The 23840-nt window shown below is 47.2% G+C and overlaps 1 protein-coding gene and 1 long non-coding RNA gene across 9 annotated transcripts in view; one reads left to right on the top strand and one right to left on the bottom strand.

Annotated features, from left to right (window-relative positions):
* Positions 1 to 201: 201 nt before the first annotated feature.
* On the top strand, positions 202 to 7343 carry LOC141278730 (uncharacterized). 5 transcript variants are annotated; one of them, XR_012331824.1, is made up of 2 exons: positions 202 to 439; positions 1802 to 7343. It is a non-coding gene; the product is annotated as an uncharacterized lncRNA (long non-coding RNA). The 5 variants fall into 5 exon arrangements; XR_012331823.1 differs by having other exon boundaries at positions 1799 to 7343; XR_012331822.1 differs by having other exon boundaries at positions 202 to 836.
* Positions 7344 to 12986: 5643 nt separating this feature from the next.
* Positions 12987 to 23840, bottom strand: part of RNF4 (ring finger protein 4) — a 42228-nt gene continuing 31374 nt past the window's right edge. For all 4 annotated transcript variants that reach the window (XM_019951365.3, XM_073804761.1, XM_073804763.1 and 1 more), the window contains 4 exons: positions 16980 to 16989; positions 16498 to 16657; positions 15745 to 15793; positions 12987 to 15172 (listed from right to left, as the gene is read on the bottom strand). In XM_019951365.3, coding sequence (XP_019806924.1) covers positions 15023 to 15172; positions 15745 to 15793; positions 16498 to 16657; positions 16980 to 16989 — 369 coding nt within the window. In that variant the 3' untranslated portion in view covers positions 12987 to 15022. The remainder of the gene's footprint in view (positions 15173 to 15744; positions 15794 to 16497; positions 16658 to 16979; positions 16990 to 23840) is intronic.

Raw genomic sequence — 23840 nt, 5'->3', positions numbered from 1 at the left:
GGGGACCACGATTCCCGTCAGGACGCGCGCGACCGAGCGCCCGGACGGCGCGAGGGGCTGCGGCAGGGGAGCTGGATGCGGCGGTGACGTCACCCCGCGCTCGCGCCGCTCGGCCCCACCCGAACCGCGCGGCCTTCTGGGACCTGTAGTTGCGCGGAGTGGTCTGGCCAGCTCAGGGCCGCGTCGCCCGCGGTGGATGAACTACAAGGCTGGCGGCGAGGAGTTCCGCCTCTTTGACAGCCTCCCAGACGCCCCAGCGCCCCGCGTCCCCGCCACCGGGTCTGCAGGCCGGTCCTGTCCCTGGGATGCGCTGGGCGGGCAGCTTCGGCTCTGGCCCGCCAGGAAAGGCCCGGTGACCTTGGCCCTGATCTGGGTTCGAATCCGCCTCCTCCACTGGCTGGCTCTGTGATCTTGGGCCGGGCCCCTCGCCCGTGTCCAGGTGACTCATTGGGACGAGAATGACCCTCCTCGTGGGTTAGGCTGTTCCGGAGGGCGCCTGGAAAGCGCTGGCCCGGGCCGCCGTCGGGTCGGGGACCGCCCTGGGCGCTGGGGCTGCCGCGAACCGGCAGACCTTGCCGTTAGCTTAGAACCCCTGGCCCGGAGGCACCCTTCTGAGCTCGCCCTCTCCCTGAGGTCCCGTGCAGCCGTCGCCCGGCCTCCCGGTGCCTTCCGACCCTGCACGGTCCCAGGGTGGTCCAGCCATGTCTTACGACCTCGCAATCACCCCACCGCAGAGGCCACGAACCCCGTCAGACCCTCCCGGGCCTCCCAGTGGGGCCGCTCCGTCTGGACCCTCCTCCTCCCCGGGCCCCTTGCCCATCATCAGCAAGCCCCAGGTACAGTTTTGCCCTTAGACCCGGACCACAGGAGTCCCTCGCCTGGGTCCCACCCATCGCAAACACCGAGACACAAAAAACATGTATGTGTTCCCCTCTTTGGTTCCATGGCTGGTTACGGGACCGAGATGCAGAGAAACTTGGTGCTAGGATGTGTAGTACGAGGGCCTCCATTTGCACTGTTTCCTGGGCCCCGCACCGTTAGCTCTGGGCCTGCCAGGTGCCACTGCCTGGCCGTTACCCTTGCCCCAGCTGCAGCCGCGGCCTTCTAATCTCCTGACCCATTCTTCGTTCCACAACCGGAATGAGTCAATGTGATCAAATTAATCCTCTCTTTAAAGCCTTTCAGAGATTCCATGTTATGTAGGCAGAATAAGACCCCTCACCCCTCCTGGAGTGTCTTGAATGACCCTGCTGCTGAAGGTAGAGTTTGAGAAGGTGGGTGGGGTGCCTGCCTTAGCACCCCACTGGGTGGGCAGTGTTTTGGGCTGCCCCCTTCCCCATACAGGCTGCGTCAGACACTCCCCACTCGCACAGCCCCTGTGACTTCGCCTGTCAGAGCACATTGCGTTGGATTGGGGTTCTTGGTGCTCACCAGTATCCCCAGAGAAGTCAAGTCTTGGGCCGGGGGGAGCATGGGAGTGTCTGCATCCTGCGCCTCTGAACCCCAGCTCCTGCCAGGCAAGGGCTGGGCACACATCAATCCAGTATTTGCTGGATGAATGAATGACATAATAATGACCATTTGTCAAGCAATTATGCACCAGCCACTCTGCCTCCTGCTATATCATCTCATCTAATCCACACAACCGTTCTCGAGATAGGCACCATTAGCCCTATATTATGGATGAGAAACTAAAGTTCAAAGATGGTGAGGGATTTGCCCAAAGTCACCCAGATAGTCAGAGGCAGGGCCCAGATTCCAATTCAGATGTGGCTCAGGTGTGACTTTTGTGTTCCAGCAGAGCACAGGGTGATACAGTGAAGAGTCCTTCTGGCGCCTGGGGACAGGAGCAGCCTCTCTGAGGAGGTGAGCTGAACCAGAGCCAATCACCGTCAGAGCAAAGAACTTTGAGCAGTGCGAGACTCAAGCAGGGGGAAGCTCAGCATGTCCCAGGAACCAACAAAAGCAAGGTTGGGTTTTATTCTAAGTACAGCTGAGAGCCATGCAGCGTTTTGAGCAGGGACTGTCATGGTAGGATGTATGTTTCTGAGAAAACTCTGGCTGTTATGTTGAGAATGGATGTCAGGGTAGCAAGATTGGAGGCTGGCGCAGCAGGTGGAGGGGGTGCTCCTGGCGGACAGAAGTTACGAAGCAAAGGCATAAAGCAGCGGTTCTCAACCTTTGTTTTTCATTATCTCCCCCCTAAGGAAAAATTAAGATACTAAGGAGAAAATACTAAGGAATAAGATTTTGTCTGGTAGAGTTGAGCTTTGGGAGGGCCACAAACCACTGTAATATCTACGATTTGTTTCTCCTCTTAAGAATCAGTTTTCACCCCCTTGAGAACCAATAGGAGATATATATATATACACACACACACATATACATACCTATATATACACACATATATACATACATATACATACCTATATATACACACATATATACATACATATATACACACATACATGTATTTATACACACATATACATACATATAAATACACACATATATAATACACACATATATAAATGTATAAATATATATATATATATTTAAAATAAGGAATTGGCTCACACAGTGATGGAGGCTGACAAGTCCCAAGACCTTCAGTCAGCAAGCTGGAAGCCCAGGAGACCCAATCGTGTAGTCCAAGTCCAAGTTCAAACGCCTGAGAGCCAGGAGGGCCAATGGAGTTGTTCTAGTCCAAAACCCAGCAGGTCTGAGACCCAAGAAGAGCTGATGTTTCAGTTTGAGTCCAAAAGGTAGGGGAAAAAATGACCCAGCTCGGAGGCACTCAGGCACCAGGAGCTGGCTTTTTGTTCTATCCAGGCCTTCAGCTGATGGTATGAGTCCCACCCACAGATTTGTTTTTGTTTTTGTGTTTTTTAATTTATTTACTTTTGGCTGTGTTGGGTCTTTTGCTGCGCGTGGGCTTTCTCTAGTTGCAGCGAGTGGAGGCTACTCTTCCTTGTGGTGGATTCTCTTGTTGCAGAGCACAGGCTCCAGGCGTGGCCTTCAGTAGTTGCAGCACGTGGGCTCAGTAGTTGCAGCACACGGGCTTTGTTGCTCCTCAGCATGTGGGATCTTCCCGGACTAGGGCTTGAACCCGTGTCCCCTGCACTGGCAGGCAGATTCTTAACCACTGCGCCACCAGGGAAGTCCCCACAGTTTTTTTCTGTTGTTGCTGTTTTTTGTGGGGTTTTTTGGCTGCCTGGCATGTGGGATCTTAGCTCCCCAACCAGGGTTTGAACCCATGCCCCCTGCATTGGAAGCATGGCATCTTAACCTCTGGACCACCAGGGAAGTCCCCCACCCACATTGAGAAGGGCAATCTGCTTTACTCAGTCTACCAATGCAAATGTTAATCTCATCGAGAAACACTCTCAACAGACACATCCAGAATTATGTTTAACCAAATGTCTGGGCACCCTAAGGCCCAGTCATGTTGACCTAAACTAACCATCACAAGGGAGAATGCAGGACATAGGGCCAGAAAGGTCTATGTATACTGTTAAAAATAAAAGCAGCTCAGTCTGGCAGGAGCACAAGTGGTCACGGACTTGTGGGCAGTGACCTTGGAGAGGATTTAGGCATGGAGATGGCCACTCAAAGCACCCTCACGCTCTGGAAGGCTCTTAGAACCACTTACAGGAAAAGGCGGCATGTGTTGGATATTTTTGTAAAAGTCAAGTTTTATTACTTTCATGTGCAGTAAATATTAACCAAGATATGAATATGTACTAGTAACACCAAACAATTTTATAAGAAAAATTAGATATGTTCATTATCTCACAATTTATAACCAGGGAGCATTACATAATAATGAATCATTACCTAGAAAGCCTTTTCTAATTTCTGGCTTTATTAAGTCTGCAGAAAGAACAGTTGAGCACCTTTGCTCAAGCCATTTCCTTGCCCCAGGCAGAACTACGGCAGCAGGCTTCCACCCCCAAGCAGAGCACAGGGAATTCTCTGTAGAAACTATACGATGCAAGAGCAGCAATGGGCATATTAATGTTTGGGGATCCCAAAGAATCAGGCAGTCCTTGATGCTCACCCAGAATTGAAGCCCACAGGTCAAAAGCTCTGCCCACCTGGAGCTTCTAATCAGCTTTTAAAACATGGCACTTGTAAACATGAAGGGACAGTGAAAGATCACCAGTCATTTAAGAAATGGCTCAAGTGTGGATAGAAAAAATGTGTGTGCGGGGGGGGGGGCAGGCCAAGAAACGGTTAATGGAAGGAATCAAAAACTTTTTCAAAAACTGCTAATAGCCTCAGAGATGTTTAAGAAAGGAGGCTTGAAAATTAAAAATACAGCCAAAATTGTAAAAGAAATTCAATAGAAGGGCTGCAAGATAAAGGAATTATTCAGAAAGCAGAACAAAAGACACAGAAAATCAGAGAGAAATGAGACTTAAAATCTCAATCAAGGAGGTCCAGCAACTTTCCAATAAGAATTCTAGGGGAAAAAATGGAGGTAAATAACTTTTGAAAGAAATAATACAGGGACTCCCTTGGTGGCTCAGAGGTTAAGAATCTGCCTGTCAATGCAGGGGACACGGGTTCGAGCCCTGGTCCGGGAAGATCCCACATGCCGCAGAGCAACTAAGCCCGTGCGGCACAACTACTGAGCCTGCGCTCTAGAGCCCGTGAGCCACAACTACTGAGCCCACGTACCACAACTACTGAAGCCCACGGCCTAGAGATCATGCTCCGCAACAAGAGAAGCCAACGCAATGAGAAGCCTGCACACCGCAACGAAGAGTAGCCCCTGCTCGCCACAACTAGAGAAAGCCCGCGCGCAGCAGCGAAGACCCAACGCAGTGAAAAATAAATGAATAAAAATGTTTAAAAAGAAGTAATACAGTTTACCAGAAGTAAGGAGTTGACTGTCCAGATTGAAAGAGCCCACCAAGGAAGATGGTTAACTGTAGAAAACCAGAGATGAAAAAAAAAAAAAACCAGCCTAAAATGCTCAGGAAGAAAAACAGAAGTCAAATTAAAAAAAAAAAAAAAAAAAAAAGGCAGGAAAAAAGAACCTCACTAAATGTTTTAACAGTAACATTTGAAGCTAAATAGTGGAGCAGGGCCTTCAAAATTCTGAAAGAAAATCAAATATACAATAGAATTGTATAGCCAGCCAAACTGTCAATTGTGTATGGAGACAAAAAACAATTTTGGACAAACTATATTTTTCAGGTAAACAGACTGCACCATAGTAAAAAACCCTAAAATACCAGTAGGTCTGTTTCTCACATACGGCCTAAGGCTGTTAAGTAGCTCTCCTCCACCTTTTAACCAAGATGAGGACTAACCAGGGACAGGTGCTCCAGTGCTCAGTGGGAAGCCCTAATGGTATCCTAAAGGTGGAAGTGAGCCAGTGGTGAACAGAACCTTACCAAACCACAATACCGCCCTGACGTAGCTTGGTGCACAGCCAGATGAAGGTGGGGAGCACCTGCTCCATTTGCCTAGCAGAGGAAAAGAGCACCTGCAGCCTCTATGATTTTTTTTTTTAGCTGCACTGGGTCTTCATTGCTGCGTGTGGGCTTTCTCTAGTTGTGGCGAGTGGGGGCTACTCTTCTTTGCCGTGCACGGCTTCTCATTGCAGTGGTTTTTCTTTTTGCAGACCACGGGCTCTAGGTGCGTGGGATTAGTAGTTGTGGCTCATGGGCTCTAGAGTGCAGGCTCAGTAGTTGTGGCACACGGGCTTAGTTGCTCTGCGGCATGTAGGATCTTCCTGGACAAGGGCTGGAACCCATGTCCCGCCTGCATTGGCAGGCGGATTCTTAACCACTGGACCACCAGGGAAATCCCTGATTTTTTTTTTTCTTATGCACAAGTTCAGCTTTCAATTAAAAATTTCTAGGCATATCAAGGCACATGGCCATTTTACTGAAAATAAAAAGACAAAAGGCTACAAAAACTCATAGGTGAGTCACATATTGGAGTTGGTAGGCAAAGACTATACAATATAATTAATATGTTCAAGAAAATAGAGGAAAAGGTGTAAAAAAAGACGAAAAAATTGATAATTGTAATCTATCAGGAAATTAACTAGAACTGAAAAAGTAACTGAAATTGACTTCAATAGATTAATAGCCAACTAGACACAGTACAAGAGAGGATTAATGAGTTAGAATTTAATATAAAACAGCACAGAGAGAAACAAAACAACTGATAAAACAGAAAAGAGAATAAAAAGTACATGAGACACAGTTGAAAGTTTAACATATGTGTAACTGGTGTCCCAAAAGGCAAGAAGAGAGAATGCCACAGACAGAAGCAGATTCTCCAAAATTGGTGAGATATTCACCCAGTTTCAAAAATCTCTGTGAACACAAAGCAGAATAAAAACAAGCAAAACCACACCTGAGCACATCATTACTAAACTGCTGAAGACAAAGAAAAAACTCAGCCAAAGAAAATATTCACGTATCTTCAAAGGTATGTGACAGCTGACTGCAAGAGAAATGAAGCTAGGAAAAAATAGGATGACAAAGAGTAACTGGGGAAGAAAACTGTCAACTTATAATTTTTAAAAATTGTAACGTATTTAACACAATATATTCAAAATATCATGACTAACACATGTAACCAATATAAAATTACTAACAACATATCTTAATACTCTTTTTTTATACTAAGTCTTCGGAACCCTGTGTGTTTTATACTTGCGGTCTCTCTACATTTGGATTCATCGTGACTCAAGTACTCAGCTGCCACGTGTGGCTCGTGGCGACCATATTAGACAGCGACCTGTAATTTTTTACTCAGAAACAAAAATATCATGCAAGAATGAAGGTAAAATAATGGCATTTTCAGATTAACAAAAATAGAATTTATTGCCCGCAGGAATTCACTAAAAGAAATACTAAAGGAGGGCTTCCCTGGTGGCGCAGTGGTTGAGAGTCCACCTGCCGATGCAGGGGACACGGGTTCGTGCCCTGGTCCGGGAGGATCCCATGTGCCGTGGAGCGGCTGGGCCCGTGAGCCATGCCGATGAGCCTGCACATCCGGAGCCTGTGCTCCGCAGCGGGAGAGGCCACGGCAGTGAGAGGCCCACGTACCGCCAAAAAAACAAAACTAACAAACAAACAAAAACAAACAGAAAGAAAGAAATACTAAAGGAAATTCTATGGGCAGTAGGAAAATTATTCCAGATTGAAATGGAGGAATAAAGACCAAAGACATACAAATGGTGTGTGTGTGTGTGTGTGTATATATATATATATATATATGCATATATATGACTTTATATATAGATATATGAATGATAATAGTATGCTAGTATTTTTTTCATTTAAAAAACTTTGGTAAAATAATACAAAATTTACCATTGTAATCCCTTTCAAGTGTACAATTCAGTGGCATACCTACATTCACAATGCTGTACAACCATCACCTTTATCCACTTCCAGAATGTTCCACCATCCCAAGCAGAAACTCTGTACCCATTAAATAACAACCCCAGGCCCCAGTAACCTCTACTCTACTGTCTCTATGAATCTGCCTATTCTAGATACATCATGTAAGTAGAATCATACAGTATTTGTACTTTTGTGTCTAGCTTATTTCACTTAGCATGATGTTATCATGGTTCATCCATGTTGTAAGTATGTATCAGAATTTCATTCTTCAGGCTGAGTAATATTCCATTGTACGGGTATAGCACACTGTATCCATTCATGTGTTGATGGACATTTGGGTTGCTTCTACCTTTTGGCTGTTGTGAATAATGTTGCTATGAACATTGGTATACAAGTACCTGAGTCCCAAGTGTCTGAGTCAATTCTTTTGGGTGTCTACCTGGGAGAGAAATTGTTGGAACACATGGTAATCCTATGTTTAACTTTTTGAGGAGCCACCAAACTGTTTTCTAGATCAGCTTCATCATTTTATATTTCTACCAGTAATGCACAAGGGTTCTAATTTCTGCGCATCCTCACCAACACTTATTTTCTGTGTTTCTGATAATAGCCAGTGCGTGTAAAGTGGTATCTGTGGTTTTAATATACATTTCACTCATGACTAATGATGCCGAGTTCCTTTCATGTGCTTATTGGTTATTTGTATGTCTTCTTTGGAGAAATATCTATTTCAGTCCTTTGCCAATTTTTAAATTGGGCTGATTTTTTGTGCTTGTTGAGTTGGAGAAGCACTTTATATATTCTGGTTATTAGGCCCTTATTAAATAGATGACATGCAAATATTTTCTCCCATTCTGTGGGTTGTCTTTTCACTCTCCTAATAGTATCCTTTGATGCACAAAAATTTTTAATTTTAATGAAGTCAAATTAATTTTTCCTTTTGTTGCCTGTGTTTTTGGTGTCATATATAAGAAAACTTTGCCAAATCCAAAGTCATGAATATTTGCCTTCATGTTTTTTTCTAAGAATTTTATAGTTTTAGCTTTTAAATCTAGGTCTGTGATCCATTTCTTCATTAATTTTTATATACTGTTTAAAGACCCAACTTAATTTTTTTAAATTAATTTATTTTTATATTTATTTTTGGCTGTGTTGGGTCTTCGTTTCTGTGCGAAGGCTCTCTCTAGTTGCGGCAAGCGGGGGCCACCCTTCATCGTGGTGTGCGGGCCTCTATCGCGGCCTCTCTTGTTGCGGAGCACAGGCTCCAGCTGCGCAGGCTCAGTAGTTGTGGCTCACGGGCCTAGTTGCTCTGCGGCATGTGGGATCTTCCCGGACCAGGGCTCGAACCCATGTCCCCTGCATTGTCAGGCAGATTCTCAACCACTGCGCCACCAGGGAAGCTCCACCAACTTAATTCTTATGCACGTGAATATCCAGTTTTCCAAGCACCATTTGTTGGAGAGACCTTTCTTCATTGAATGGTCTTGAAACCCTTGTGAAAATCATTTGGCCATAGAAGTGAGGATTCATTTCTGTGCTCTCAATCCTACTCCATTGGTCTGTATGTCTGTCCCTAAGTCAGCATCACATTGTTTTGATTCCTGTACCTCTATAATGTTCTCAAATTGGGAAGTGAGTCTCCCAACTTCTTTTTCAAGATTGTTTTAGCTATCCTGGGTCCTTTAAAATTCCATACAAATTTCTATTAAAATTGCCATTGGGCTTTGGTAGGGACTGCATTGATTCTATACTATATTGCCTTGGGTACTATTGCGATCTTAATACTGTCTTCCAACCCACAAGCATGGGATGCCTATTTATTTAGGTTTGCTTCCTTCAGCAATGTTTTGTAGGGATGTATATGTCTCAGTGTACAAATTATGCACCTACTTGGTTAAATTTACTCCTTTTATTTTTTTTGATGCTATTGAAAATGGAATTTTATTTCCCTTTCAGATCGTTGACAGTGTATAGAAATACAACTGATTTGTGAATTTATACCCCAGAACTTTGCTGAATTTGTACTGTAACTGTGCGCTAACTTTGGGTTTAGTTTGTTTTTTTTTCAGTTCCTTAAGGCATACAGTTATTGATTTGATCTTCTAATGTAGACATTTATAGCTATGACTATCCCCCTGAGCACTGGTTTCACTGCATCCCATGTTTTGGTATGCTGTGTTCTCATTTTCATTCTTCTCAAAGTATTTTCTAATTTCCCTTGTGATTTCTTCTTTGAACCATTGGTCATTTAAAAGTGTGTTGTTTGGGCTTCCCTGGTGGCGCAGTGGTTGAGAGTCCGCCTGCCGATGCAGAGGACACGGGTTCGTGCCCTGGTCCGGGAAGATCCCACATGCTGCAGAGCGGCTAAGCCCGTGAGCCATGGCCGCTGAGCCTGCGCGTCCGGAGCCTGTGCTCCGCAACGGGAGAGGCCACAACAGTGAGAGGCCCGCGTACCGCAAAAAAAAAAAAAAAAAAGTGTGTTGTTTAATGTTCACGTATTTGTGGGTTCTCCTAAATGTTCATTCCCTATAACCCAGTAATTTCACACTTAAGTATATGTCCAACAGGTATGTGAGCAAAACTGCACCAAAAGATATACAGAATGTTCGCATTTGGCTACTAATAGCAAAAAACATAAATTAATGAAAGAATGGATAAACTGAAGCATATTCATCTAATGAAATACTATACAGTACGGAAAATGAACAAACTACACAACATGAATCTCACAAATACAATATTGAGCAACAGAAGCCACCCCCCTCCTCCACAAAATACACATTGAGTGATTCCATCTATTTATTTTTTAATTTGGCCATGCCGTGCTGTATGCAGGATCTCAGTTCCCTGACCAGGGATTAAACCTTTGCCCCCTGCAGTGGAAGCACAGAGTCTTAACCACTGGACCACCAGGAAGTCCCCAATTCCATCTGTTTAAAGTGCAAAGAAAAGGCAAAAGTAAAGTACGTGAGTAGGATTGTGTTTTGGTAATTAAACTATAATTATAGTTAAAGGAGTGATTTTCATAAAAGTCAGAATAGCGATTACCTTGGAGGAAAAGGCAGACTGTACTGACCAGGAGGGAGGACAAGAAGGGGCTTCTAAGGTGTTGGTAATAGTTTCTTGTTGCAGTTGGTTGTTTCACAGGCTTTTGCTTTATGGTAATTCACTGAACTGTACTTTTGAAGTAATTCAGTGAGGTGTGCTTTTTGTGTGGTATATTTCACAGTATAAAAGATAAATAAATACAGTGGCCTTGAGTTCGTAACTAAGCCTTAAACACCTCATAAAAGCAAGGGTAAAAAATTAAAAAGCAAGGGTAAATACTTTCTGGAGGAACCCACCTTCAATTCAGGTCTCAAAGAATTTTCAGATAGTTACCAAGTTACCTGGGTTCAAAGTAAGGGAGAAAAAAGTTTACAAAACACACAAAGAAGGAAGTCATCATTAGTGAGAGCCAGCCGGAATAAAAGGCCTCAGAATTAGACCCACAAAGACTTTGGGTACTGGAATTAACATAAATAGAATATGAAACAGACAAATCTCTAAAACTGATTAAAACAGAAAGCATAAATTAGTATTAATGATAAAAAGATGCTGCAGAGACTAATTAGCTTACAAGAGAATATTTTGAACTTTATACCAAAGACTTGTAACGAGATGAAATACACAAATTCCCAGAAACCTGTAACTTAACTGACTTAAATGTGAATAATTTGCAAACATTAAAAAATCAAATCAGTATTTTAAAATCTTTCCTTAATAAAAATAATAGCCCAGAAATTTTATTGCTGAGTTCTACTAAACACTCAGGGAACAAATAATTCGAATCCAGGGTATAGAGACAATTCTCCTTAGTCTCACTGTAGGGAACTTACTTAAAACCAAAACCTGACAAAGACAGTGTAAGAAAATGATAGGTCAATATAACTCATGAACATGGACATTTAGAAACCCTAAACCAAATACTGGCAAAACAAAGTAAGAAATGTGTAAGATAAAACATCATGAACAAAGTAGATTTACCCATGAAATATGCTGGTGAGCACTGAAAAAAAATCACTGTGATACACTACATGAACTGATCCAAAGGGGGAACATCCTATGTCTCAGTAGAAGTAGAAAAAGAACCAATAAGGTGATACATCCCTTGTGACAAAATAAAACAGAAATAAAATACAAACTCCTATCTCGTGGTTGGAAAAGGAACCTCTGTTACCTGTTATCTAACAAGTTCATAAAGAAGAAGAAAGTTCCAAGAATTAGAACATTCCATTGCAGATGATATGGTTGTGAACGTACAAAATTTTAACAGAATCCAGATTCTTAATTAGAATGAGACTTTGGCAAGAATGCTTACACAATTTACAAAACCAATTAAATTTCCATATGGCAACAACAAAAAAAGGTAGTTAAGATGCCACTTAAGTTTCAAAACTAAGAAACCTAGAAACAAGCCCCTTCTGTAGCCAGCTTTGGGGGACATCCTCTGCTAGTACACACCTGTGGTACACACTCCCCGCCCTTTCATGGGACTCTGCTCTCCTCCCTGGGCTTGCCGAGGGTGGAGGCCTCACCTGGCTCCTGGCTTCAGACACTGCTGGTCTAGGGGGGCCACCAAGGAAGTGTCTGGTCAATCACACCCTCAGGTCTCGGGAGGCCTGTACACTGCGAGGGCGCCAGGCCTGGAATCTGCACTCAAGGACCCTTTCCTCTTCTCTTTACCTAGACAAGTTTCAGACCTTGCGGAGCACAGCTGAGCATCTCTTCCTGTTCTCTTGGACTCCCGTACCTCACCTTTGCCAGTTTTATTTCCCATTGGCCTGGGGAACTGTCTCCCTCGATGATGTACGGCCTAGCAGGGCCCGGGAGCTGGGTTTCTCAATACCCACCAAGCCAAGTGTGGCACCAGGAGCATGGCAAATGTGCAACGAGCATTTGAATAACTGTATTTTTTGTCTCTGGTGGTCTCCAACAGAAGGCAGGCAGGCGTCTGAAGTTTAGCACCTCTGTGCCCCCGAGCACCCAGCACATTAGCCTGTTCTGTCTCTGGGGACCACTTGACAGGAATGGAGAAGAGCAGGCAGGCAAAGGCCAACTCTGCCATCACTTACTCTCTGGGAAGTAAGCCAAGCCCATGCTGTCTTTTCAGCTTTCCCCGCACAGCTTGCTTGGGGCTCTAACGGGCCCGCCATGCACTCCTGGGCCCCCACTCCCACGCAGAGGGCAAACTGTATACAGTGGTTGGGGCAGGTGCGCTGCACTGCCAGGACCCCAGGTCAGTCCGAGTCCACACTGCTCGGAGCTCCTCTCCTGAGCTGGCACTGGCCAGACTGAGCAGACAGCCCACAGCCAAGCAGACAGCCTTGCTCCTTCAGGCCTGAGGTTAAGATTCTGCTCGTTTAGGGATTCCAGGGCCTGGACTTGGGGTTCTGCTCCAAGGATGACCTCTTACTTGCTGACTTCTGGGTCAGCAGATGACCAAGCAACTTTCTTGCACACATACTGTCACAAAATACACCAAGCACGAGGCAGACAGGATCACACACCTTGGGCAAGGGTGGGGGGTGATACTGATCCAAAAGAGCAAATGAATGCACACACGAGATACCTGGTTCAAACTGGTTTATTTCCGCCTGTAACACTAGCAGAGGAGAGTCCAAAACAGACTGATATACATGGATATAGTTTAAGTGTAACAAAGAAGATCTGAACTATGTACACGGAGGGAGGGAAAGGATTTTTCTTATCAACCTTTTCCTGTTTTGCAACTTCTGAACAGTAGAAACTAAACATTTTTTCCCAACTTAAGTTAGTATGAAGGAATACAACTTTTACGATCAACCATTTGTCCTTAAGCATAAAACGTGAGAAATTTTGGCTGCGGTTGTCTTGGCTCCTGAAGTCCGGGTATTGTCAGAACATAAGAAAAGAGATTCCATGAAGCCCAGAAGGAACTTAATGGCAACGATGTCCAATCGAACGAAGGGCAGACACGCTGCACACCACGCAGATGACAACTGATGTCGGCCCTCCTCGACTCCAAGTAGAAAGCAGTACTTTCATCAAACGAACCGGAAGTGAGCCAAACAGTTAAAAAGTCAGAATGAAGAATGAAACAATTCTTTTCACATAGAGGAGGGATACTCCTTCAGCCCCATTTAAAGTGAATTCTGTGCTGAGTCCCTGCTCCTCCAGAAGGAGAAACTGAAGGTCAGTTATTGCTAGCAAAGCCAGAGGTGGCCCCTTTTCCACCTCGAAGATGTTTCACACGAAAAGGCTGTTGGTTTGGCTTGAAGGCCTCGGAGGAAGGAGGGGTACAGAGGTGGAGGCAAGCCCTGTGCAGCGGGGGGCAGTTCAGGTCAGCTCGGGCCACCTTCTGCCTCCTTGAGACCAGAGGCTTTTACCCACGTGGAGTCGAGCAGAGGGTGTTATCTGGGCCCCTGGGGAGGAGAGGCCACCGTACTTTGCCAACCAAAACCTAAGGAGCAATCAAAGCCCAAAGGATCAAAGCCCAGTGGCCAGAAGAGCAGCTTCGGAAATGAATGTCAATTGCAGGGGTGGGGGGTGCCCAGCTCAAGTCTGGAGAGCCGAGGTCTTTGAAACGCAGGTCAGCTGTGACTTGGGCAACAGCACGGACACGGGCGGCTAATAAGGCCACAATTACTGCCACCACCGCCCAGGGTCTATGCTTGAGTAGACATGAGGCAGTGGGAACTGAGGACCGGAGGGCACGTGGTAAACAAAGGATGGATTTTTATCAGAAAAGAGAGGATACTCGACGACGTGCCTGCCCCACTGACCTTGCACAGCCTGCACCAGGTGAACTCGGGCATGGGTAAGGTTCCTGAGAACAGGTGGTGAACCAGACGGGGCGAGACAGGCACTGCTCTGTAGGCAACGTGAGGCCTCTGAAGGACACGACTAGTGCTACATCTCCTGGGCTGCTGAAAAGTAGGCAAAGAACAGGCTTTATTGCACATTTCGTTCTTAGAAAACTGGGGGTTGCCCTGCAGAGGTCCTTGTGATCTGCAGGAACCCGACATCAATGCAGATGGAATCACGGGTGACCTCTGAAACTCAAGGGAAGAAAAAAAAGTCCAGTGGTTGGTCTTTCCGAGGCCATGCTTGCACCTGGGATCCTCAGGCCAGATGGACCCTTGTCTGGCTTGGTCACTGTGGTGGGCAGATGCCTGGGAGGAGGTAGCGTGCCCAGGAGAGCTGGGTGGACCTGTTTGCTCTCCGACCGGGGCCAGCCCTCGACACACTGCCAGCAGGAAGCTGGGGCAAACTTTCCAAATGGGGAAAACTTCTTGGCAACGTGCAGGTTCCGGAAAGAGGCTGGAACCACGATTCTCAATTCCAACGGGCCTGACTCCCTCTCTCCTTCCCTGGAACCAGACCACCCAGAGGAGCAGATGTAGACCCTGGGCTGGGAGGGCCCTGGGCCCAGCTCCACAGCATCAGACTAGAGGTAACAAAAGGATCAAAGACGGGGTGGGAAACGAGAGCAGTTTACATTACAGATGCTGATTCTGAAATAGTCTTTCTGAGCTCAAGAAACTGGCGGCAGATAGCCCACGTAAGGCCGTAGAGAACCCAGCCAGGCTCTGTCTGTCCATCCGTCTCCCGAGCAGCCCAGCACTTCATATATAAATGGGGTGGTACCGCTTGTGGCTGATCTTTTTCCTGCAAGTTGGGCAAGTGTTAGCATTCTTAAGGGAATCACGGAGGCACTGGCTACAGAAGACGTGGCCACATTCTGTAGAAACAATGAGACGTCCATTCTGCACAATCTAGAAAACATAAAAAAGAACAGGCTTCATGTCTGGCCTTGTACCAGAGCAGCGGGAGCCCCCAGAGAATCCACTCCCGCCCGTCTCTAAGATGCCGAATGAGAGGAGGGGGCCAAGGGCTGCAGCAGGAAAAGCAGGGAGATGGTCTGAAGAACTAAAGATGCTGCTCTGTAGGCTCAGGCAAGTATGAGCGGTGTCTCTGAAGCCGAGAGCAGAGGCAGCAGCCAGTCTCTGGCAGCGACAGCGCAAGGGGGTTTGACGAACCTCCAGGCACCCAGTGGGGCAGTGCCCTAGGGCCTGGGGCCACAGTGAACACTAGCAGCTTCCAATTAGGCCAGGTAGGGAATACACAGGACTGATGCACAGGGCAGCCCAGAGTTCAAGACTGTAGGGCCCAAGAAGATGGTACCCTCCCCCTTCACAGAGGTGTGCCAAGCCATGTGCCAACCCAAGTGTGACTGCAAAACAGAGGCATCAAAAGCCCACCCAGTGAGGAGTGCTCTCTCATCTAATTCTTTCACTGAAGCAGTTTGAGAACCAGAATCAGGGAAGACACAGCTAAGTTTGCTTACCTCCGAGTACCCGTCCATGCAGATGGGACAACTGACAGTACCAGAGGGCCTAAAATCACAGTGCTCATGTCAGTTCCTCAGCAAACGCAAACATCAATTACTCTTAAGTGGCTTCATGTAAGCAGCCCACATCCCCTCACAAAAGCCTCCTCTGACCCTGCCTTAGCACAGGCACCCGGGACACTTACAAGATGGCCGGCTGTCCCGATGGGGGGTGGGGGAGGCTACGAGAAAGGGGAGGAAAGAGATGGGGGCAGGAGAAGGCACAAGCAACTGGAGTTGCCCTGTCCCCGCCCCGCACCTCTGGCCTATGCTCCCTCAGAGCCCCCTTCCAGCCTCCCTGTCTGGGGCAGGGGCTGCGCCTAGCACCCCCTTCCTCCAAGGAGTCCTGCTGCAGAAGGCCGGGGGCCGCTGGGTCTGTTCTCCACCCAGGTGGCGGGGCTTTGCCTTCAGCCTGGAGCTATTCACACCCGCCCAGCCAGTGCCTGGCACGCCCTGGTCACAGTGGGAACAGCTGAGCCCAGCTCCAGATCCACCTGCCACCCAGATGCTACAACAAGCCCTTCTTGAGCCCAGGGCTGAAGGTCAGTGTCTCTAATACCCTGCTTCCTGCCCCAACCTCTCCACTGAAATATGGAGAGGAAGGAAGAGGATCCTCACTCCAGGGACGATGGGGTCCCACGGATCCAGAAGCTTCCCGGCAGAGAGCCTGTCCCCAGCACGGCAGCAGCAGAGCAGCGGGCACGCTGGTACCTGAGTCCGGTAGCGGCCTCCTCCCGGGCATTTCTGGGGGTGTGGGTGGTCACATACACATCCTTGTCCCTGGGCAGCTCCTCGTCATCACTGCTCAGCACACAGCTGTCGGCGTGCTCCTGGCGCAGCCTCCTGCCGTTCCTCCTTGGCCGCCTCCTTTCTGAGATGTGAGCCCACGTTCAGAGCAGGGCCTCCCAGTCCTACCACCCTCACCACCCACCCTCCTTTCTGACTGGGAAAAGGCCAGTCCCAGCTGCACGGAGACCACCCTCCCATCTTCCCAAGAGAAGAAGCCCCCACCCCTGCTGCGTGCAGATGCCCAGGGGGACGTCTCCTCAGCAGGAAGGGGACTGACTGCAGGCGTGAGCAGCAGCATCCCGGGAATGTTCCCACACCTACAGAGCTGGCAAGGCCCGAGGCCCTGCCACCGCACCCTCGTCAGTCCTCTACCCAAACCCAAGGAAGGAGAGGAAACCACTCACCTTCAACAATCTTTGAAAAAGGAGAAAAACAAAAGAGAAATACACAATTAATTTGACGTAAAATATTCTGTATTCTTTTAAACTCTTAAAACAATAAAATTGAAGCATTTGTTTCAAATGCAAAATCCTCGGGAGCAGCAAAGCCTCCCAGCAGCTGACACACTGCGCCCCAGCCTGCAGGTGTTTAGTGAGTCTCTGGGAGCTGCGTGACCTGGGGAAGTTCCATACCCTCAGGAACTGCCAACTTCCTCTTCTGAAAAACAGCGCCCCCTCGCTGCTGTGAGAACTAAGTGAGATCACAACGATGCCACAGGGCACCAGTGGCCTGAAGCTCCCAACCAGCTCCACCCGTTCTCCTTGTCTTCACTCCACGTGGGCTACTGCCGGAGACGGAGCCTTTACTGGCAGAAGGGTTTGCAGTGCTTAATACTTTATTAAAAATAATTAAACAGCTGAAGTAGGCCATGCAGGGACTACGGAGAGTAGCATACACCAAGGACTGAGATCAATCCAATCCTGTGTTCGAGGCCTACAGAAAGAGCTAGTGAGAACCTGACAAGCCCATCGCCTGACTACAGGCACACCTGTGCTTTGCTTTACTGCGCTTCACAGATACCGCGTTTCGTACAAATTAAAGGTTTGTGGCAACCCTGTGTCAATCAAGTCTATTGGTACCACTTTTCCAACATCATTTGCTCACTTCGTGTCTGTGTCACTTTTCAGTAATTCTCACAATATGTCAAACTTGTTCATCATTATTATATTCGCTATGGCTATATGTGATCGGTGATTTCTGATGTTACTACTGTAATTGTTTTGGGCACCGTGAACCTCACCCATACAAGGCGATGAACTTAATTGATAAATGTGTGTTCTGACTGCTCCACAGAACAACTCTTTCATGACCCCCTCCCTCTTTTTGAGCCTCCCTACTCCCTACACACAACAATATTGAAATTAGGCCAATTAATAATCCTACAATAGGGACTTCCCTGGTGGTCTAGTGGTTGGGACTCTGCCCTCCCAAAGCAGGGGGCCCGGGTTCGATCCCTGGTCAGGGAACTAAAGCCTGCATGCTGCAACTAAAACAACCCACATGCCGCAACTAAGACCCAGCACAGCCAAATAAATAAATAAATAAATAAATATTAAAAAATATATATCCTACAATAACCTCTAAGTCTTCAAATGAAAGGAAGAGCTGCACATGTCTCACTTTAAATCAAAACCTAGAAATGATTAAGGTTACTGAGGAAGGCATGTCAAGCTGAGACAGGCCTAGAGCCAGGCCTCTTGCGCCAGTTAGCCCAGTCGTGAATGCAAAGGAAAAGCTCTTGAAGGAAATTAAAGTGCTACTCCAGTGCACACACAATGATAAGAAAGTGGAACAGCCTTATTGCTGATGTGTAGGAAGTTCGAGTGGTCTGGATAGAAGATCAAACCAGCCACAACATTCTCTTAAGCTGAAGCCTAATCAGAGAAAGGCCCTAACTCTCTTCAATTCTATGAAGGCTGAGAGAGGTGAGGAAGCTGCAGAAGAAAAGTCTGAAGCCAGCAGAGGTTGGCTCATGAGGCTGAAGGAAAAAACCCGTCTCCATAACACCATATTGCAAAGGTAAGGCAGCAAGTGCTGGTGTAGAAGCTGCAGCAAGTTATCCAAAATATCCAGCTAAGATCATTAATGAAGGTGGCTACACTGAACAACAGATTTTCAATGTAGACAACAGCCGCTATTGGAAGAAGATACCATCTAGGACCTTCATAGCTAGAGAGGAGAAGTCAGTGCTTGGCTTCAAAGCTTCAAAGGACAGGCTGACTCTCTCCCTAGCTGGTGACTTTAAGTTGAGGCCTTTTAAGTGCTCATTTACCATTCCAAAAGTCCTAGAGCCCTTAAGAATGGTGCTAAATCTACTCTGCCTGTGCTCTACAAATGAAACAACAAAGCCTGAATGACAGCACATCTGTTTACAAAATCGTTTACTGAATATTTTAAACTACTGAGACATACTGCTCAGAAAAAAAGATTTCTTTCACAATATTAGTGCTCACTGACAGTGCACCTGGTCAGCCAAGCGCTCTGATGGAGACGGACAATGAGATCAGTGATGTTTCCAGGCCTGCTAACACAGCATCCATCCTGCAGCCCCATGGATCAAGGAGTCATTTCAACTTTCAAGTCTTATAATTTAAGAAATATATTTTGTAAGGATAGCTGCCGTAGACAGTAATTTCTCTCATGCATCCAGGCAAAGTAAACTAAAAACCTTCTGGAAGGGGTTCACCATTCTAGATGCCATTAAGAACATTTGTGATTTCACGGGTGAGGAATTTGGAAGAAGTTGATTCCAACCCTATCAGATGACTTTGAGGGATTCAAGACTTCAGTGGAGGAAGAAACTGCATATGTGGTGGAAAAAGCAAGAGAACTAGAATTAGAAGTGGAGCCTGAAGATGTGACTGAACTGCTGTAATCTCAAAGTAAAACGTGAACAGATGAGGAGTTGCTCCATACGGATGAGAAAGTGGTTTCTTGAGATGGAAGCTACTCCTGGTGAAGATGCTGTGAAGATTGTTGAAATAACAGAAAAGAATTAGAATACCACATAAACTTAGTTGATAAAGCAGCAGCAGGGTTTGAAAGAAATTCTGCTATGGGTAAAATGCTGTCAAACAGCATTGCTGCTACAGAGAAACTGTTCATGAAAGGAAGAGTTGATTAATACAGCAAACTTCATCGCTGTCTTCTTTGAAGAAATTCTCACAGGGCCCCCGGCCTTCAGCAGCCACCGCCCTGATCAGGCAGCAGCATCAACATCGAGGCCAGACCCTCCACCTGCAAAGAGATTACAACCTGCTGAAGGCTCAGATGATGGTTAGCACTTAGCAATAAAGTACTTTTAAATTAAGGAAGGCAAGAGCTTCCCTGCTGGCACAGTGGTTGGGAGTCCGCCTGCCGATGCGGGGGACGCGGGTTCGTGCCCTGGTCCGGGAGGATCCCACATGCTGCGGAGCGGCTGGGCCCATGAGCCACAGCCGCTGAGCTTGCGCGCCCGGAGCCTCTGCTCCGCGACGGGAGAGGCCACAGCAGTGAGAGGCCCGCGTACCGCAAAAAAAAAAAAAAAAAAAATTAAGGAAGGCAAATTGTCATAATGTGCGATTGCACACTTAATAGACTGCAGTATAGCACAAACAACTTTTTTACATGCACTGAGAAACGCAAAGGTTTGTTGTGTCTTGCTTTACTCACTTTACTATGGTGGTCTGGAACTGAGCCCACCATCTCCAAGGTGTGCCTGTACTCAGAACTTGTTAAGATTCTTTTCTGCAACAGTTTCAAACCTGTCAAGTCAGCTCTCTCACTGAGCTACTACCTGTCTGTCTACACCATCACCAGTAGCACCCCTTTTCCCTCTCGCTTGTGTGTGTGATCAGCTACTTCAGGAGAGCTCTCAGGATTGCTGTTGAAAGCCCTGCTGCCACCTCTCCTTGGCTGCCCCCGTGTTAGGGGCACAGAGGCTGACCCTTTTTGGCACGCCATCCTGCCCCGCAGAGATGGGAAGCTCAACTCTATTCCAACTCCCTTGCAGTGGGGATTCTAGACACGAACTAAATTCCCTCAGTGAGATACACTCATGCTATTTGCAGGGCAGAAGGGTAGAGGACAATTTCAGCTGCTGTAGGTGGACACAGATGCGGGGATCAAGAGGCAGTCGTGGCCAAGGCTGCAATGTCCAAAGCCCAGGTCTGTCCTCCCAAGCAAGAAGACACAGTAGCATTTCCTTGAGCCCAAAGAGATTAGTACAGGTGGTAGCTGCCCCCTCCCATCCTTCTGCTTGCAGCAGAGGTAGCAGATCCCATGGTGCGTCAAGGCTGAGATGTCCGGAGTTATTCCTAGACACCTGCTCCTCCAGCCTTTACAACACCACGAAGCAACTCCTCCCGTGTATTTTTTTTAATTAATAAATTAATTAATTTATTTTTGGCCGTGTTGGGTCTTCATTGCTGTGTGCGGGCTTTCTCCAGTTGCGGCGAGCAGGGGCTACTCTCCGTTGCCGTGCACGGGCTTCTCATTGCGGCGGCTTCTCTTGTCGCGGAACACGGGCTCTAGGCACGCAGGCTTCAGTAGTTGTGGCACACAGTCTCAGTAGTTGTGGCTCACGGGCTCAGCAGTTGTGGCTCGCGGGCTCTACAGCGCAGGATCAGAAGTTGTGGCGCACGGGCTTAGTTGTTCCCGCGGCATGTGGCATTCTTTGCGGACCAGGGATCAAACCCGTGTCCCTTGCACTGGCAGGTGGATTTTTAACCACTGCCCACTGCCACCAGGGAAGTCCCCCTCCCATGTATTAAAATCCATTTCTGCTCCAGAATAAGTAGAGCGGATTTCGGTTTCTCCAGCCTCAACCCTGCCAAATACAAATGGCCATCACAGGAAGGAAGAAGGTCTGAGCATAAAGATCTTCATTTTGCAGATGAGAAGCCACTGAAGACACTTCCCCTTCCCCCCAGAAGAAGCTGGAAAGTGTGACTATGAAACTGGCGACAGTCAACTTCATCACCAGGACCATGAACTGGAAGACAAGCTTGGGCTGGCAGAAGGTGCTGTTCATATGAAGTCTATAAGGGGAGCTCTGAAGTTAGCCAAGGGCAGAAGGAAATTCTGCTGTGGGCAGGGAAGACCCCAGTTTTCCTCCACTCCAACACTGCTTTTACTGCCCTTTGCCAAGAAGGACCACTGACCAGGTGTGGATGCACCTGGAAGGAATGTGACGCCCCTGGGTCCCAGGCCACCAGAATGTGGCAACCAGGTCTCCACAGGCTCTTGTGAGCCAGACCCAGCTCGCCTCTTGGCAGTGCCAAGCTGAGGCCGGACCTGAACACTGAGCCCCCAGGAAAGTCCCAAGGCCCAGGATGCTGCTGGCACAACGGCAGGTACTCCATACTTAACTACTAGGTAAATGAATACACGGTGGCCAGAGAGCCTCCTTCACTGGTGATGACTCTGTCCCCATCCATGTTCAATGGAAGAACAGCTCAGAGATGAGGCTTCTTGCCCAAAGGGCAGAAAAGAATGGCACCACAGCCTGGCCTCCAAGCTCCATGACTTCCGGTGAGCCGGAGCCACCTCCTAGCTGATGGAGGTGAGATACTATCACTGGTATTCCCTCCACCCAGCAGCCAAGTAGCAACAAATCGAGAACTCTGGACTTCCCTGGTGGCGCAGTGGTTAAGAATCCACCTGCCAATGCAGGGGACACGGGTTTGAGCCCTGGTCCAGGAAGATTCCACATGCCACAGAGCAACGAAGCCCGTGTGCCACACTACTGAGCCTGCGCTCTAGAGCCCGCAAGCCACAACTACTGAGCCCACGTGCTCTAGAGCCCGCAGGCCCAACTACTGAAGCTTGCGCGCCTCGAGCCCGTGCTCTCCAACAAAAGAAGCCACTGCAATGAGAAGCCCGCACACCGCAACAAAGAGTATAGCCCCTGCTCGCCGCAACTAGAGAAAGCCCGTGCACAGCAGCGAAGACCCAACACAGCCAAAACAAAAACAAACAAACAAACAAAAAAAAAAATCAAGAACTCTGCAGGTGCTCTGGAATGTCCCTTCCCCGTGGTCATAGCCTGTGCTGACGTGAACATCCCAGTCGAGTGAGCAATCATGTCAGATTCCACGGACAACTGTTTCACTTCCCCAATTCTGGGATATGATGTCTGGGCTCTTCTTCCTTCATATATAATTACACTGGTTCATTCACTCATTCTAGCAGTCACTGTGTACCTCTCATGCCCTTTACTATTCCCAGCCAGAGACGGACCAGGCTCTGTCCCTGCCTGTAAGGCTTCACCAAGCAGACCCTTTCAACAGTCTCATAAATCATAAACCAGGTGAGGTACAGAGTATAACACAAATAGCTCTATACATTAGTACACTACGGGAACAGAACAAAAAAAGATTCCAGGAAAACCAACCTGACTTTAAAAGAAACAATCTTTTGAAATTCGATGAAGGAAAATAGTCCAAGCAAGTCCCATTTTTAATAACTTTCCCCTGGAAGACTCAGTTTCTTAACGAGAGGAGTGAGTCAGTTTCTTAACGAGAGGAGTGAGTCTCTTTTCCATCACTGCATGACTTCCAGCTGGAACAGAGACTGGCATACTGCAAATGCTCATGAAAAGTGGTCTGAAAATTTTAATTCATCTATCAAACCAGATAAGAAAGCAGAAGGATGGGACTTCCCTGGTGGCACAGTGGTTAAGAATCCGCCTGCTAATGCAGGGGACACGGGTTCGAGCCCTGGTCCGGGAAGATCCCACATGCCGTGGAGCAACTAAGCCCGTGTGCCACAAATACTGAGTCCACGTGCTGGAACTACTGAAGCCTGCACACCTATAGCCTGTGCTCTGCAACAAGAGAAGCCACCACAATAAGAAGCCCATGCACCGCAAAAAAGAGTAGCCCCCGCTCGCCACAACTACAGAATGCCCATGCACAGCAACGAAGACCCAACACAGCCAAAATTAAATAAATAAATTAATTAAAATAATGAAAAAAGAAAGAGAGCAGAAGGATGGAAAACAAGCAGAGACTTCCAATAAATGGCAGGCTGGTATTTCCATCCATTTTTCCACTGAAAACAACCAAAAACAAGATAAAACATACATATTTTTAAATAAAGAGGTATCAAAAAAAGAGAAGAATTCGGTCAACAGTATAGGGAATACAGTAACCCAGAGGGAAAAAAAGCACAGAGAATTCTTAAAAAATTGAAGCCTACTTTTGAAAGCCCCACAGAGAAACCAAAGCCCAGGCAGGAACCATGGGGGCAGGTTATCTAGTGAAGGCCAGCCATCGGGGGCAAGC

This window comes from Tursiops truncatus, chromosome 5 (assembly GCF_011762595.2).
Source record: "Tursiops truncatus isolate mTurTru1 chromosome 5, mTurTru1.mat.Y, whole genome shotgun sequence".
Taxonomy (NCBI): domain Eukaryota; kingdom Metazoa; phylum Chordata; class Mammalia; order Artiodactyla; family Delphinidae; genus Tursiops; species Tursiops truncatus.
This window is presented reverse-complemented; position numbering and strand designations above follow the sequence as displayed.